This window comes from Cydia fagiglandana, chromosome 16 (assembly GCF_963556715.1).
Source record: "Cydia fagiglandana chromosome 16, ilCydFagi1.1, whole genome shotgun sequence".
Classification (NCBI taxonomy): Eukaryota; Metazoa; Arthropoda; class Insecta; order Lepidoptera; family Tortricidae; genus Cydia; species Cydia fagiglandana.
Window position 1 is genome coordinate 15,386,823 of NC_085947.1, and position 15,835 is coordinate 15,402,657.

Consider the following 15,835-nt stretch of genomic DNA (forward strand, 5'->3'; position numbering starts at 1 on the left):
CGCGAACCACGTTCGACGTGTTGCCTCACTGCCACACTTACGTACGTAAATATAAGTGCGATAGAGAGGCAGCACGTCGTGGTTCGCGGTAGGCCCTTTGTTAAGAACACTCATACTACTTTTCGTTAACCCGCTCCGTGCAACCGCGCTAGCTAGCGGACGCCTTTATACAGTGGGTATGAGTGGTTGCATGAAGTATTAAGAAATTTGTGTTAAAACAAGCCAAAGCTGATATTATTTTGATATTTATATCCATTTCACTTCATTATCGAATACTTAAGTTTCTAACTTGGTTATTCACCTACAATGGTGAAACTGTTTTGAATTTTTATTTTATTTATTTAGTTGCAGTCGTTGCAGATCTGAAACTGATGTTTATTTATTTTTAAATATGCAATTTTTTTTTACAATATCATTGGTTGTACAACTAAAAAGTTTCTAAATCATCTAAAAATGAGACATTTTGTTGTTTCCTTCTAACTTACACTGTTTTATTAGCCATGTTAGAAAAATGAGTTAATGTTATTAATACTACTACTTATCATGTACCTGTATATTTAATTATATGGCATCCCCACCAGTCAAAAAGTGATCGTTTCAGTGGCCATTTATAATATTTTAGTCCAAGTATAAATGTTCTTTAAATTATTTTTACTACAGAAAAAAAACGTAATTTTAAATGAATCTGACTCCAATTTATAATTTTTATACAAGAAAATTAAAGTATCTTTGTATTCTAAACACATTTCTGAGGCCTTTTTACATCTCCTCTATGCCAAAACCTTTTTTTTGTGAATTAACCTTCTACCTCTTAAAGATTTTAACATCACTACTATAATTCCTAAAACTAAACTAAAATAAGCAGGGCCTATATTTGTTAAGATATTTGTAACGCTAATGATTGTTATATTTTTATTTTTTACTAATTTAAAGTTAATTAGGTATAACATTTTTCTTTGAGGACCAATCTGCTAAGAGTGTTAATTCCGACTGGTCAACTATTATTTTGACAATATGTACTACATAAAGTACCTAATATGAAACCCTCTTGAACATAAATATCTTATTATTAAAGAAAACAACTCTTCAAAAATTTTATCCCAACAATTTAATTAAATAAAAGCGGATTTCGTTATGATATTTTGAATTTGAAGTTAATACGAGTGATTTATGGCAGAGCACACCGGCTCCGTGTGCGTAGACGCGCACTTGCGCTAAAATGTTGGAACCGTGCACGCACACTTTACGCAAGCAATGTGCCGTCTTTCATAAGGATCTGTACATTAAAGCGCGCAAACTTACGTCTACGCACACGCATCCGGTGTGCACAGGCCTCTAGTAAGACCCCAGGCCTTAGAAAGTTCCAAGTAATGTTTAAACTTAGTTGTAGACCATTGCCTTTAGCGTTTTGTTGTTAGAACACATATTGTTACACGAAAAGATGGTAAGGTCGGTTGGAATGTGGAAATCAAGTTGATGTTTGGAGTTAACCCTTTACCAGGCGGACAGTTCTAAAATGACAGTCAAATGTCAGTGTTACTGACCCAAAATAGACCACATGTTTGAAGTGCCGTATGTGGGAAATACATGTCCCTTAGCCTGGTAAAGGGTTAAGTATACGCTTTGGGAGTCGAGCTTAATGCATTGCTTAAGGAATCTGAAAGGTTCAATGATGTCTAAGAAGTCGCTATTGAGTATAATCACAGAGTTATTGAATGTAGAAGAATCTAAGAAAAAATCGTACCCCGAGTTTGACAGCTGATGAAGCTGACGCCATAATTATTGTGGTATAACCTGTCCGATTTCTATGATCACGTTCGCCATACATTTACTATGGCGTACTTAATCTTAGAAAAACGGATCGGCTATAACTGAATTGTAAAACGTCAACTTTTGACAATTAGATAAATCAAAATAACATATTGTGCCGTACAGTACAGCGCTATCTACATCAGCTGTCACATGCATAGCATGAATTTTATGTATAGACTTTTCTACAATTGATATATCTTTGGTAAAATTCGCTAGCAATGAGGGTAGGTCGCTATAAGATTGATCGATTGATTATATATTTAAAAATTATCGTGAAATATTTTCTGTAATGTATAATCATATCGATATATATGCGACTGGCATCTTGGTAGGAAAAAAATATGGCTACGTATCAAATCTAAGGTATTATAAAACGAAATGAGTAAAGAAGGGTAGGAAGGAAGCTATGCTTTCGGAATTATTATCCATAAATATTAGGCGTCGATAGTGTTAGTACTAGATTCCGAATGGTAACAATATGTCGTTGAATTGAGAGATATTTAGATGTTGTTGATATTATTTTACTAGGTGTTTAGTAATAGTCCTTCCATGTACAAACGGAATAGTCCATATGCACTGTACCACGTATTGTTTGTCTACTCTATATTTAGCTTACTTCTACTGGCATATAGTGATTTTATTTTGGCAAGCATCTTAAAAAAAAGATTGAAAATTATCCTTAAATTTTTTTACATTAATTTTGGGGCTATAATTTTTAATTAAGTTGCACGACTTACGTATACCGTGAACGCAAAAAAAGTGATTAGCTTTCGAAGTTTTTTTTTATGAAACTATTGACAAGTTTGGCAAGAATCTTGTCAGCACAGCATAGGCATACAGATTCATACTGTATCTTTCAGGGATGAGAATTCGTTTGCTAGACTATAGTTCATAGCAATAGTCGTTAAATAATCAATGTAATCTACATATATTGCCTAAGAATAACTACCTAAATGGATTGTTTAACACAGACGGCAAAATTGCTGTATTGGCCCCAATTTTTGCCAGACCGTTTTAAGAAGTAAGCTAAACGTAGAGCAAGACCTAGAAGGTGTGGACCTGAAACTATCGGCTTCGAAGCAAAGTCTTCCGCAAAAGGAACCCAGTAAGCAATAAATATATTTAGACTTTTTAAATCTTGCGTTGTTCATTGTTCATTTACACCGAGGGCCACGGGACGCACGCTTCGAGCGTACATTTAACTATTTATAACGCATAAGGGTGTAGAAATTATGCAAAATTGAATCATATCAGTTTGAAACATAGTTCAAAATGATGTGGGAAATATATTCCCTCTGCCTTATAAGGGTCACTCCACACTAGCGCCTTTTGAGCGTCGCCGTCTAGCCAGCGCTATGGAAAATGACGTCGCTGCGCAGTTGCGTCGAGCAGCAGCCATAGAGTTGGCTAGACGCTGAAGCTAGGGAGACGCCAGTATGTGGTGGGGGTTAGCGTCAGCGTCAAGCGAGCACGCTGGGATCGTGCGTTTCGTGGTTGAGGAGTTAGGAGTTTTAATGTATAGCTTACATAGCTTAGTATTTAAAATGTGTCGGTTTATATCGTGAATAAGGACCTTGTAGGAATGAATACCAAAATAAACGTAGTTTTTAACAGACAGGCCATAATTTGGGATTCATGTTAGTTCTGATACGAGGCAATGACCGTAAAGTACAACTGACGCTGGCATTTATATGTTTATTCATATATATATATGTTTTTAAAGGTGATATATGTATGTGCAAAAAGATAATAATTGTAAAACAGTCAGAATATTCCACGCTATTTTTACAGTTAAGCACATGACATGACTCTAAAATTTAACAAAATATGAATTTTAACATAAGAAACCGATAAATAAATAATATAAATGCCAGCAAGTAATATAAGTGAGATAAATCGAGCTCTTCATTGTAATCTGTGTGACAGAAACAGCAATAAGTATATGATAAAGATCTTTATCTTTATAAGTATATGATATAAAGATATTATAATTATACGATAAGTATCTTGTTTGGTGTACGTATTTGTATCGAGTACCTTAGTATCGTGATGTGAAGTAATAAATAGGTCGAAACGCACAAATGTTAGTCAGTAATTCTAATTAAATATGTGTACCTATTGTGTACCAAAACGCTTACTTTGTACGGGATTCAGAACATTTTGTAATATTTATTAGTTACACAGTAATAAATTCCAGGCAGCTTTTGCTATACAGAAAAACAACTTTATTTGTGGTTTGCATCATATTAAAATTGATATATACTTACTTAGTAATTAATTATTAAGGAAATGTTCTGAGTGCTGTGTCATGGACAGCGAAATTATCGAAATGTACACTAAATACTATTTGTTTTTATTATTTGTGTCAGGATGTTTCAAACTATATTATCGTATATTTATTTAAAGGAAGCATCAATTATTTGTTTTGATCATTCGACAAAAAGATTAAGAACATTTATCACTTTAGTCCTATTGACAGCACCATAACGCTAAAATTATACAAAAAATAGGACTTTATACAAATAATAGGAACAAATCGTATAATCAATAATCCTAGTTAAATAAGACGGTGTCAAACTAGGGTATTTTCAGCCGTTGTAAGACGTAAACGCACCCAAAGTATTGCCAGTGTTTTAGTTTTTTTGGCCAGATCTATAGAATATTGTTCTCAGTGCTGCCTTTTTAGGCTTAGTGTGTTTTGAAGTCGGCCTTAAAACTAGTTTTTCACAAAGTTATCGCATTTAACAAGCTATATATTGTCATTTTACTAAATATTGTGCTATGCCATTAACGCATTCACTGCCAGGGGGGGCTAGGAACAAACTTGTATGACGGTGAAACACATGTGCGTCGGGGGCAGTGAAGTCATGCGATACAACCTGTTGATGAAATTCAATATATTACTCCGCGAATAGTGTAATTGTTACACTTATTTGACAAGTCAACGTTCGACCTTCTTTCGCGGTGGCCATACTTTAGTGCCGTTTTTTATTTCAAGTGTGCGTTTACGTCACCACCCTAAACGGCGTTTATTTAAATTATTCATAAGCAACTTGAGCTTTGCCGACGGCGTGTGATGCCTACTTATCCCCAAAGGGTCTTGCAGTTAACATTTGTCATTCTAATAAAGATTTTAACGTGTACTAATAAAGTACAAATTAGGGCGTTTTATAGTTTCGTCTTAGGCGAGTGACGCTGGGTTGTAGAGAAATGCTTAAATATGACTTGTTATTGTAATTTGCGCATTATCACATCTAGAGTCCGTCTAAGCTAACTCCGCACTAACTTTGCAGTGAAAATGTGTCTGTACCACTAATAATGTCATAATTTCATAGGAATTTGAAGTTTATGGTTAACTTCAAAATGGCGAAGTTTCTTGCTCATTAATGCTGTTTATAGTGTAATATTGATAACTTAATATGCATTAAACTAACGTGGACGTATGCAGATAATGAAGAAATCATCATATATCTGATTCAACTCAGTTTTTAAAGAAAACTTTTGTGGCAGCACTTTCACTCTGTCACCGCAAAATCCGTGTAAAGATAGCTCGGTTCGACCATCAGTAATGATTAAGTTGCAAACATTTCAAAACCAAAATAGCTGCTCATTACTTAACGGGCCCATATAGGTATTTATACAAACAAACAATTTTGAGGCAGCTTGTTTAGTCGCAATATTACCATTTAATACATTCATTGAACAAACCTTGAATTTGCTTAAAAGATTTAGTACATTATATTGCACATCGGGTCTTAAAGGCAAGTGTTTCTCTCCAACTCAGCGAGATGTTTCGTAGCGCATTAGCTGAAACGTGTCACCGATAGGTTCTAATTCTAGTCATTATTTTGTGTATCGATGTATCGTGGCAGTTCACTAATGTATCGTGTACAGAGATCCTAATATATTCGCATTTAGTTTTCACCGTTATTATTGTATGTTCGTCCAGGGACCGGTATTCCGGTACCGGTTATATTTCGAATTATTGAAAAAACTTATATCGATAACCGGTTACAGTTGCTGGGATGTTTATTTTACTAATAAATAGCCTTTTTTTATGTTTTTCAAAATCATCTTTATTCAATGTGATAATTTTTTACAAATCTTTAATTGTCCTGGTTAGAGTTCGTTATTTAGAATTAGAAAGAACCTCGCAGATGTAAGCACGAGAAGTGTTCATTAGTTTCTTCAAACACCCGCAGATAGTGCTGGGTTTATAGAGTGAGATCAAGAAAATTCTGCAGAGATTTTGACAGCACATGCGGTGCAAGTGTTATTTATACGCCATAATTCATAGAAGTTTGACGTTTAAAATTACATCTGCACTGCGTGTGCTGTCAAAATCTCTGTAGACTTTTCTTGGTCTGACTCTACTTACTTTTGCGGAGTTCTTACACATTCTAATAAGAAAAGAACAAAGTTTAACGCTAAACAAACAATGGTATACACTGTTATCGTTTTAAATGATATTATTTATATTGGCTTCTAGAAAAAATGTATTAACCGGTTAATTTTTCGATACCGGTTACGGTCCCTGTTTATATCCAGTGATTAAGGTTGACAATAAGTTCCAGTGTACGGTCACAAGTCGCGTCAAAATTGTTTTGTTATGGTTGAAATTATTTGTTATAATCCGACATTCGAACTCAAAAAAAAATTTGACTTGTATAGCACCTCGCGCACACATGAATGAATGCGCGCGCACGAATGTCAGTTTTACTCATCGAAAATATAACATGTTTGAAGTGCCGTATGTGGGAAATATATCCCTTAGCCTGGTAAAGCGTTAATATAGGTACAGGTGAGATTCTCAGGCGAGTGATATCAATATGTATTAAGTACGAATTGGTCACTTAATGTAGGTATGCATTATTTGGATACCAAACATTTTTTACAAAGAAAATCGCCCAAATACCAATCTGTCATAAGATGTAGATCATTTCAAATAATTTCAACTATAAAATATGCGAATGCGAGGGAATGGGACTACGAATATAGGAATATGTAAATGCGGTGTTCAAAGAAGTCGAAGTTGGTATGAGCTGAGATGGAAATTCTTCGAGATTGGAACTGTATTTCTGTCTTGTTTATTTTATTTTATTTTTCCCTATTCTGTAATGTGGTTATCAGTAGCGTTCGAAATAGAAATCGAACCGAAAATTCGAGAAATCGGGTCGAAATTATTCGCTCGATATATTGTATGTATATATGTATGTAAACACTATTGTACATAAGACAGATTACAAACAAAATATAAACAATGTACAAAGGCGACCTTATCCATATAAGGAATCTGTTCCAGTCAACCTTGTCCAGCTCTTATTTTCGCAACATTACGGACTAAATTTCTTACTGGTCACTTAGCATTATAAACATTGCTTAATAGAAAATATTTTAATGTTAAAACTTCGTCGAGTTTTAGCGAAACAATGAACATTATGCTGACTGCAGACAAAACAATACCTGACTTTATGTTTTTAATAATACTTAGTCCAGCGTTTTGCAAGATTTTGCTTATCAGCAGTGAGCAGTATTCATTTAAATATTTATTAAAATCATGCAAATACCCAACAGAGTCGAATCCTATTGAATATGTAATGATAAGTTGATAACAATCCGATTGGCAGCTTTGCTTTTGTGTTTAGACTCTTTCAAATTATATTATGTGTGCACGGCAGATACCGTCAAGTTAAACTGTTATGTCCACTGTCAAATTAAATTATTCATGCTTATTCAAACATATTTATATCGGGTATATCGCGAATTTATTAAAATACTTGATACCGTACAGAAATCCTTAATAATCGAGGATATGGGTATACCCATATCCTCGATTATTTACACAGTACTAACATAACATTTTACATAGTACTAACATAACCTAACCGAGTTTTTCAGAAGAAGCTGTAAAGATGACATTTTCTACAGCAGTCGTATGATCGCTACTTTGCAAGATTTTGCTACAAAATAATTTTTGAAGAGTCTTATGGAGTGGCCGGCGTTGGCCCATAGTGTAGAGGAGCCATTAAAATATTGCCTACATTTTGAAAATATATACATTTTTACAACAGACTTAACACTTTTAAGTTTTATATTCTTTATAATTTAGTTTTATATCCAAAATATGATAACAATAATAAAATTCTTTATTAAAGAAAAGTTCATAATCAAAGCCCGGACGACGGGAGCAAAAATGTATTATGAACAAAGCCCGGACGACGTTAAATATCGACTATTCTATCGACATCCATACGAACAATTTTTGAATCAGAAATTCATTGATTCAAAAATTGTTCGTATGGATGTCGATAGAAGAGTTGATATTTAACGTCGTCCGGGCTTTTTTCATAATACAAAAAAAGACAAGACTTAAATGAGTAGATAATATAATTAACCTCGTAAGACTCACCATATAAAGTTTTCGAATTTTTAATGTGAACCTTATTCTATAACAAAATTAAAACGAATTTTGTTTGATTTAAAAAGCAATGAAACAAAAGAAAGGCAAATTTCTTTGGTTCATGAAAGGTTCAAATTAGATTGCACGAATGTTTACATTGTAATGTATATTTGTGACGTTCCACGGCAAAATGTACCTTATGGCGGCTGGCGCTTACGTCTCATAGCGCCGCAATAATATTGGAGCGGCGTTAATAATAGCGTAAGCGCCAACCGCCATAAGGTACCTTTACCTGTGGGACGTCACATTTAGTCTCAGGAGGATAAGATACCCATAAAAAATACCGACGATAAAAAGTAATAAAGATAGAATTTTTGGAATAGTGCATCATCGTAGTGTATTTTTTGGTAATATATAAAAATATATTATGTCGTAGTCCCATTCCCTATCGCAACTATGTTAGTTTCTTAGATATTGTTTGGAGTTTAACGCACATTAGTTGGCCGGCGGCCCGTAGTCAGATCATAGTATTTATTAACGCTTAAACATGTTTTATAACGTTTAAATGATATTCCATAGTGTAGTGTTCATTATATTAGGTCACTACGTAGGTGATTTGCCCTGTAGTGGTTTTGAATGTTTTCGAAGATGGTTATAGAAAGAAACGATTGATTGACATTGTTGTTAGATTTTACTATATCCTCTAGCCGCCCATACGTCAAACCTTGCCAAGCAAAATGAAATTTTATTTTCTCAACACAAAGTTCAAATTAGAATGGAACAGGAGACCTTTTTATAGGTCTCTGGGCGGCTAGAGGCTATGAGATAAAAGCTTACATTTCTTTAAACCCTTTAGCTCTTTAAAATATAATTATTCTTCATATAACTGTACATCAAAGTACTTTCTAAGAATAGTTTACAAAGTGTACTATTATTTATATTAAAAATATAGTTATTGAAAGTTCTTTGAGCAGTGTCAGTCAAAACGTCTCGCGTACTTACAAAATTTGATAGATATTATATTATATTTCTTGTTCTAATAATGTTGTGTTCGGCGAAATTTTTATCTATGTAAACTATTTATTGGATATTTTGTTACATATGTACCTAATAATTTATAACACCAATATTTATCTCTTCAAATTTGTAACGTTTAATATATTTTATGCAAAAATTGTAAACAGTGTGTAGATTTTGTTGAATAAATGTCATGTTTTGAACTTTGTCTTATTATTTAAAATTATCGAAGTCTAATAGTAACTATGTATTTTCAAGCACGTCTAGTTTGTAAATTGTAATATTTATTATGTTTACACAAGCAGTTTATTTTTCTAAACGATGTAGTTTATACACAACCTTGGCTGGTTTCATGTTTGCTTACGTTGATTAAGTTTTTGCAGCAAATATTTTTATTAGAAACGTATGCCGAAACTCTCACATTTAACTACAGTCAGCAGCATAAATATTTAGTATTACAGAATATTCAAAATACTTTTTCTATGGAACTGAGGAAATTCTCTATATATTCCAGGCCGTATGCTATACCTATTATTGGTTGTTAGTAAGATGCACAGCCCTATGTCTATTATCGGAGCTTAATCTGGCAAGCTCTTTCGGTCAGGTACCCGACCTTTAAAGATTATACGTTGATTGCGTTTCCACACAATAGGACGAAATTGCTGCTGAATCCCGTTTTCAGTACATAATTAAGTTTACGCCCTTTTGGTTCTTAAGCTGCATTCGGAAATGTACAATATAATAGCAATTTTATAAAAAATCAGTACGTCTCGATCGCGCATAGGTAATAAAGATTCAGAACAAGCAGGACGCATGTATAAATAAAGGTGCATCCACACCTTTTGTTTAGCAACACTGCAACGCTAATTATAAGGTAGCTTACGTGGTTACTTACCGTTGCACAGCGTTACCTAAAGTTTCTCCTTAAGTTGTCTGCGGTGTCACACCTTAATATGATATAAAGAAGCTGATCCATACTTATACATCTTTGACACGATTCGCAGCACAAATTAGTAGGAACGAGACGCCTTCTGGTTCTGACTTGAATAGCAGTTCTTTTCAAAATTTGAATATCTCTAATTCCATACGAATACCTATCAGTTTCTGAATATGCCGTATACTACTGTAGTGAACAATGTGTGCACCTATTTCATATGACCTTCCCGAGTAAATACTCGTTAAATGTATAGATAAGATCTAACAACAGCCTGATAGAATTCAACAAGCATTGTTGTATCTTTCACGGGTCTTTGTTGAATTATCTTACTTATCAATGGGTTTTTGCCCTTAAAGGTTGAAAGCACTTAAACAGAAAGGCCCTGATAACTATACAGATATAACTACGACTCAAAGTAATAGTATTTAATATTGTTTAAAATGTAAGTCTTTCAGTAAGTTTATATTATTTTCAGTGTTAGAGTTAGACCAAGAAAAGTCTGCAACTATTTTGATAGCACACAAGTGTTATTTTAAACGTCAAACTGCTTTGAAATTATGACGTTATAAATAACACTTGCACTGCGTGTGCTATCAAAATCGTAGCAGACTTCTTGGTCTAACTCTAGTAATTAAGTATGTCTAACAAAATAAATGCTGAGGTACTTAGTTATGACCCTTAGTCTTGGACTTTCCCGCATACAAACTTACTTCTCAAGACGAAGTTACAGCTTGCGACTAATCTGTCCTATCAAACCTTAATGGGGGATGGCGGGAAACAACTTGTTGCTCCCCCCACCCTGTAAGCCTTTGCCGGCCAGTACAGGCCTATCGGTCCCGGGAGTCGGACGCCCCGTGATGACTGCGCGTTGTGAAACTTTACGTATTTATAAATCGTAAATAAGTACACTATTTGACGCATCACGTAAAGGAACTTTCGGTAAATTGTACTACAAAAATCAGAGTGGTTTTCGACGCATCAGCAAAAGCCAGTGTTAATAAATGTGTAATGAAACTTAAATGTAAAACTACAACGTTTATTGTTTTTGACGCGTCTTCCGAATAATGTTGTTATTTGTGTTGCTGTTGTTCCCTGGCTCGTCTGCCACGACAAAGACAGTGTATAAAGTGGGGGTGCTGATGGCGTCCCGCCTGGATTCCCCTTTCGACCTGGAGCGCTGCGGGCCGGCTGTGGACCTGGCTTTGGATAAGGTCAATGAGAAGTTCCTGGCGCACCATGGGGTTGAGCTGCAGAAGGTGCAAGGCAGGTTGGTACATCACCATTAATATGATTACTAGTACTACTACATAGAATGTTATGAAAGTATTTCGCTGAACTTATGATATAAAATTAAAATTTCTGAAATAATACTCGTATACCTATAGGTACTAGTAAACGTAAACGAAAATATATTTGTAATTTTTTTTTTATACCGATTATATAACAAAAATCATTTATAAAGCATCTAATTACCTTCCCAAAAAATTATAAAACATCCGTTGCATATATATTACAGACTATTCAGAAAGATATCGAAAAAAGTTAATGTATTAATAGAAATGATCTTACTTCTAAAAGCGTTGTAGATGCCGAATTGCCGATTAACACGCAAATAAAATTCTCGATAGTGTAATTAGGTCAAACATTAACACATAAACTGCCAGCGACTCCCGAGGGGAGTTCACTGTTCGTAGGCGCTTTTCGCTACATACGGTTTTTCCCGTGTTATCGGCTACGCTCGTAGCGCGTAGCTCGGGCTGGCACTGAATGTGTTAACTGAAACTGCACTTGAACAATAAAAGGCTTTAACGACCCATTAATATTCTGTTTCTTTTCAACATATTAACAATCAGGACTACCAGAGAGAGATACATAATGTTTACCTTTTTGGGGTGCCTGCTAAAATGGCACATTTAAATAGGGCAAATGGGTCGGTTAAGATTTTTCTGTGCGTAGCAGTAGCGGTGTCGTAGCAGCGTAGCGGCGTAGCTATAAAACGTAGCGCGTAAAGCGTAGCTCGTAGCAACAAGTTTGTGCTTCTACGTGATGTTGACTGACTCGAATTTAAATTTTCGACTGTTTATTTTATAAATTGTAGCATCAAACTACATAACAACATTAAATATAAAAAAAACTGTATTTTATATTTAATATTTATAAGAATATTTTAAAATCTTTACGAACGAAATTACGTCCATGCCTCTGTTTAGTTGTATTTACTAGACTTCATAATAATATGGTCTGAGTAAAAGACTGATACATATAATTTGATGTTAGTAATTTTAATAAGTTTTTAAGTCTTATCATTTCTACGTGTTTAGAATTTAGTGCACGTTTTTGATAAAATACCTTGAGCCCAATTCAGATTTATCAATTTGTTATGTTATGATTTGATCTTATTACGAGTATGATACCCTGAAGATCGCTCACGCTAATTGGTGCATGCGAAATGAAGTGAAAGTCGTGATTGGGATGCGGGCCAATCACTAAGACGATCGTCGAGGTCGTATCAAAAGTAGTTCAAAACCATAACAAATTACTAAATTAGAATCGTCCTATGAATATTGCGAGATGGATGGCATCTTTATCTTAGAAATTGTGTGGTCTAGCACAGAGTGGGAGTATTGATTCTGATGGTTTGCTGCTGAGATATATACAACGGAAAGTGCAAGACAGTGATTTGGTGGTTTCAAAGGCAGACAAAGGTAACTGCATTGTGATTATGGAGAAGGGACAGTATAATCAGAAAGTACTAGACCTTATTCAAGGTGACGGATTTTCGAGATTGCATAGAGACCCAACTCTAGGGTTCCAGAAAGATCTTAGACAAGCAGTTAAGGATTCTTCGTTTGTTTTTGAAACCGAACATCAGAAGAGTATGGTTGTGCCTATGAATCCACGAGCTCCTATTCTTTATGGACTTCCCAAAATTCATAAGGATAATATCCCAGTTCGTCCAGTGGTCTCATACTTGATGGGTGCGCCAACTTATAATCTGGCAAAAAGGTTGAATTGCATTATAAGAAACAAGTCCCAGTTCCAGCCGAAATATTGCTTGAAAAATAGCTTGCAGTTAATAGAAAAGATTAAGGACATTAACATACCAAAGAATGCTGTTCTTCTTTCATTGGATGTAGACAGTTTGTTTACAAATGTGCCATATGGAGAGACTTTGGAGATTCTTAAGGGTCTTTTTGAAAGGCAACGTTTACATCCAGGGGAAATAGATGAATCGGTAGATTTGTATGAAACAAAATTATTTTAGATTTGGGGGACAGTATTATTTGCAAAGTGATGGTTTGGCTATGGGTTCACCACTAAGTCCTTTAATGGCAGATATTTTTATGGACCATTTTGAGAACCAGCATATTGTGGGCAACAATAACATATTATACTATTTTAGATACGTGGATGATCTGATTATTTGTTGGACAGGTAGTATGGGCCTGCTGGATGCATTTATTGCTGAAATTAATAGTAAGCATCCAAAAATTAAGTTTAAAAAGGAACTAGAGCAGGACAACTCACTGAATTTTCTGGATTTGACAATCACTAAAGTAAACAACAGGCATCAGTTCCGAATTTACCGTAAGCCAACACATACCGATACAGTTATCCCGGCTTCTTCCACGCATCCGTGGCAGCATAAGTTGGCTGCTTTTCATTGTTATGTGCATAGAATGTTGACTGTGCCTCTTTCTGATGAACACTATCAGATTGAATTAAATAATATTTATCACTTAGCAGTTTCGAATGGTTACGATAAGTCTGTTGTGGATGGTATCATCAGAAAGAAGCAGAATACTATAGTCAACACTATGTTGTATGCGGCACGATCCTCTGAACCGATTAAGAAATATAAAACGAGCATAACTTATGTTGGCAAGTTGTCTGATGCAATTTACAATATTTTAAAGTCTAACGACATTCCTGTGGCCTTTAAGACAAATAACACTTTGCGCTCAAAGCTTTGTAATGGCAAAGATAAGATCGAGAATGGGAAAAAGGAATTGAGGAATTGAATTGAAAGGAATTGGGAGGAGTTGGGGGAATTTTTCCATCTCACTCACACTTGCACAGTAGGGGGAGTGGTCAAGGTATAAATATGGCCGACCATTCTGGACACGTCATTCCGTTGCCGGACGTCAGACCGTCAACAGCTCCTGAGGATGCCTCGTAGAGAGGCGAAACACGTGTCGAGTATTATTCTTTTGGTGGTGGTTTGTTATATTTATTTGCGTATTTATTTTTGCGGTGGGGGGGGTGGGAAAATTAATTGCATGAAAAAAATACGCAAGTAAGTATAACGGGTTAGCACTGATTGACTATAGCACGTTATCGTTTTACGCGGATTAGCAAAGTAATATTTTGGTTTTAATTAGAAATCACCTCTTATTTTTGTCTGAGTTATAATCTTTCCTTTTCTTCCAGCTACCCGTCCTGCTCTGGCGCATTAGCCCCCGGGATAGCAGCGGACATGCACTTCAACGACCACGTCATCGCGTTCATCGGACCGGCGTGTGCGTTCGCTCTAGAGCCAGTGGCGAGACTCGCGGCGTATTGGAACACCCCTATCATTACAGGGATGGGGGACCAGGTAAAACATACAGATACCTGTCCTGCTCTGGCGCATGGGATAGCAGCGGACATGGTCAACGACCAGGTCATCGCATTCATCGGACCGGCGTGTGCGTTCGCCCTAGAGTCAGTGGCGAGACTCGCGGCGTATTGGAACACCCCTATCATTACAGGGATGGGGGACCAGGTAAAACATACAGATACCTGTCCTGCTCTGGCGCATGGGATAGCAGCGGACATGGTCAACGACCAGGTCATCGCATTCATCGGACCGGCGTGTGCGTTCGCCCTAGAGTCAGTGGCGAGACTCGCGGCGTATTGGAACACCCCTATCATTACAGGGATGGGGGACCAGGTAAGACATACAACTACCTGTCCTGCTCTAGCCCCTGGGACAGCAGCGGACATGCACTTCAACGACGACGTCATCGCGTTCATCGGACCGGCGTGTGCCTTCGCTCTAGAGCCAGTGGCGAGACTCGCGGCGTATTGGAACACCCCTATCATTACAGGGATGAGGGACCAGGTAAGACATACAACTACCTGTCCTGCTCTAGCCCCTGGGACAGCAGCGGACATGCACTTCAACGACGACGTCATCGCGTTCATCGGACCGGCGTGTGCCTTCGCTCTAGAGCCAGTGGCGAGACTCGCGGCGTATTGGAACACCCCTATCATTACAGGGATGGGGGACCAGGTAAGACATACAGCTACCTGTCCTGCTCTGGCGCAAGGGATAGCAGCGGACATGCTCAACGACCACGTCATCGCGTTCATCGGACGCCGTGTGCGTTCGCTCTAGAGCCAGTGGCGAGACTCGCGGCGTATTGGAACATCTCTATCATTACAGGGATGAGGGATCGGGTTAGACATACTTACAGCTACCTTTCCTGCTCTGGCGCATGGGATAGCAGCGGACATGGTCAACGACCACGTCATCGCATTCATCGGACCGGCGTGTGCGTTCGCCCTAGAATCAGTGGCGAGACTCGCGGCGTATTGGAACACCCCTATCATTACAGGGATGGGGGACCAGGTAAGACGTATAGCTACCTGTCCTGCTCCAGCCCCTGGGATAGTAGCGGACACTT

The 15,835-nt window shown here is 36.7% G+C and overlaps 1 protein-coding gene and 1 long non-coding RNA gene across 2 annotated transcripts in view; both read left to right on the plus strand.

Annotated features, from left to right (window-relative positions):
- Positions 1 to 7,666: 7,666 nt before the first annotated feature.
- LOC134672030 (uncharacterized) lies at positions 7,667 to 9,432 on the plus strand. The gene is made up of 2 exons (XR_010099297.1): positions 7,667 to 7,793; positions 7,835 to 9,432. It is a non-coding gene; the product is annotated as an uncharacterized LOC134672030 (long non-coding RNA).
- A 1,798-nt stretch (positions 9,433 to 11,230) lies between these two features.
- The window catches only part of LOC134672244 (atrial natriuretic peptide receptor 1), a 98,789-nt gene continuing 94,184 nt past the window's right edge, over positions 11,231 to 15,835 (plus strand). Inside the window, exons 1-2 of the mRNA XM_063530145.1 lie at positions 11,231 to 11,433; positions 14,598 to 14,763. Coding sequence (XP_063386215.1) covers positions 11,231 to 11,433; positions 14,598 to 14,763 — 369 coding nt within the window. The remainder of the gene's footprint in view (positions 11,434 to 14,597; positions 14,764 to 15,835) is intronic.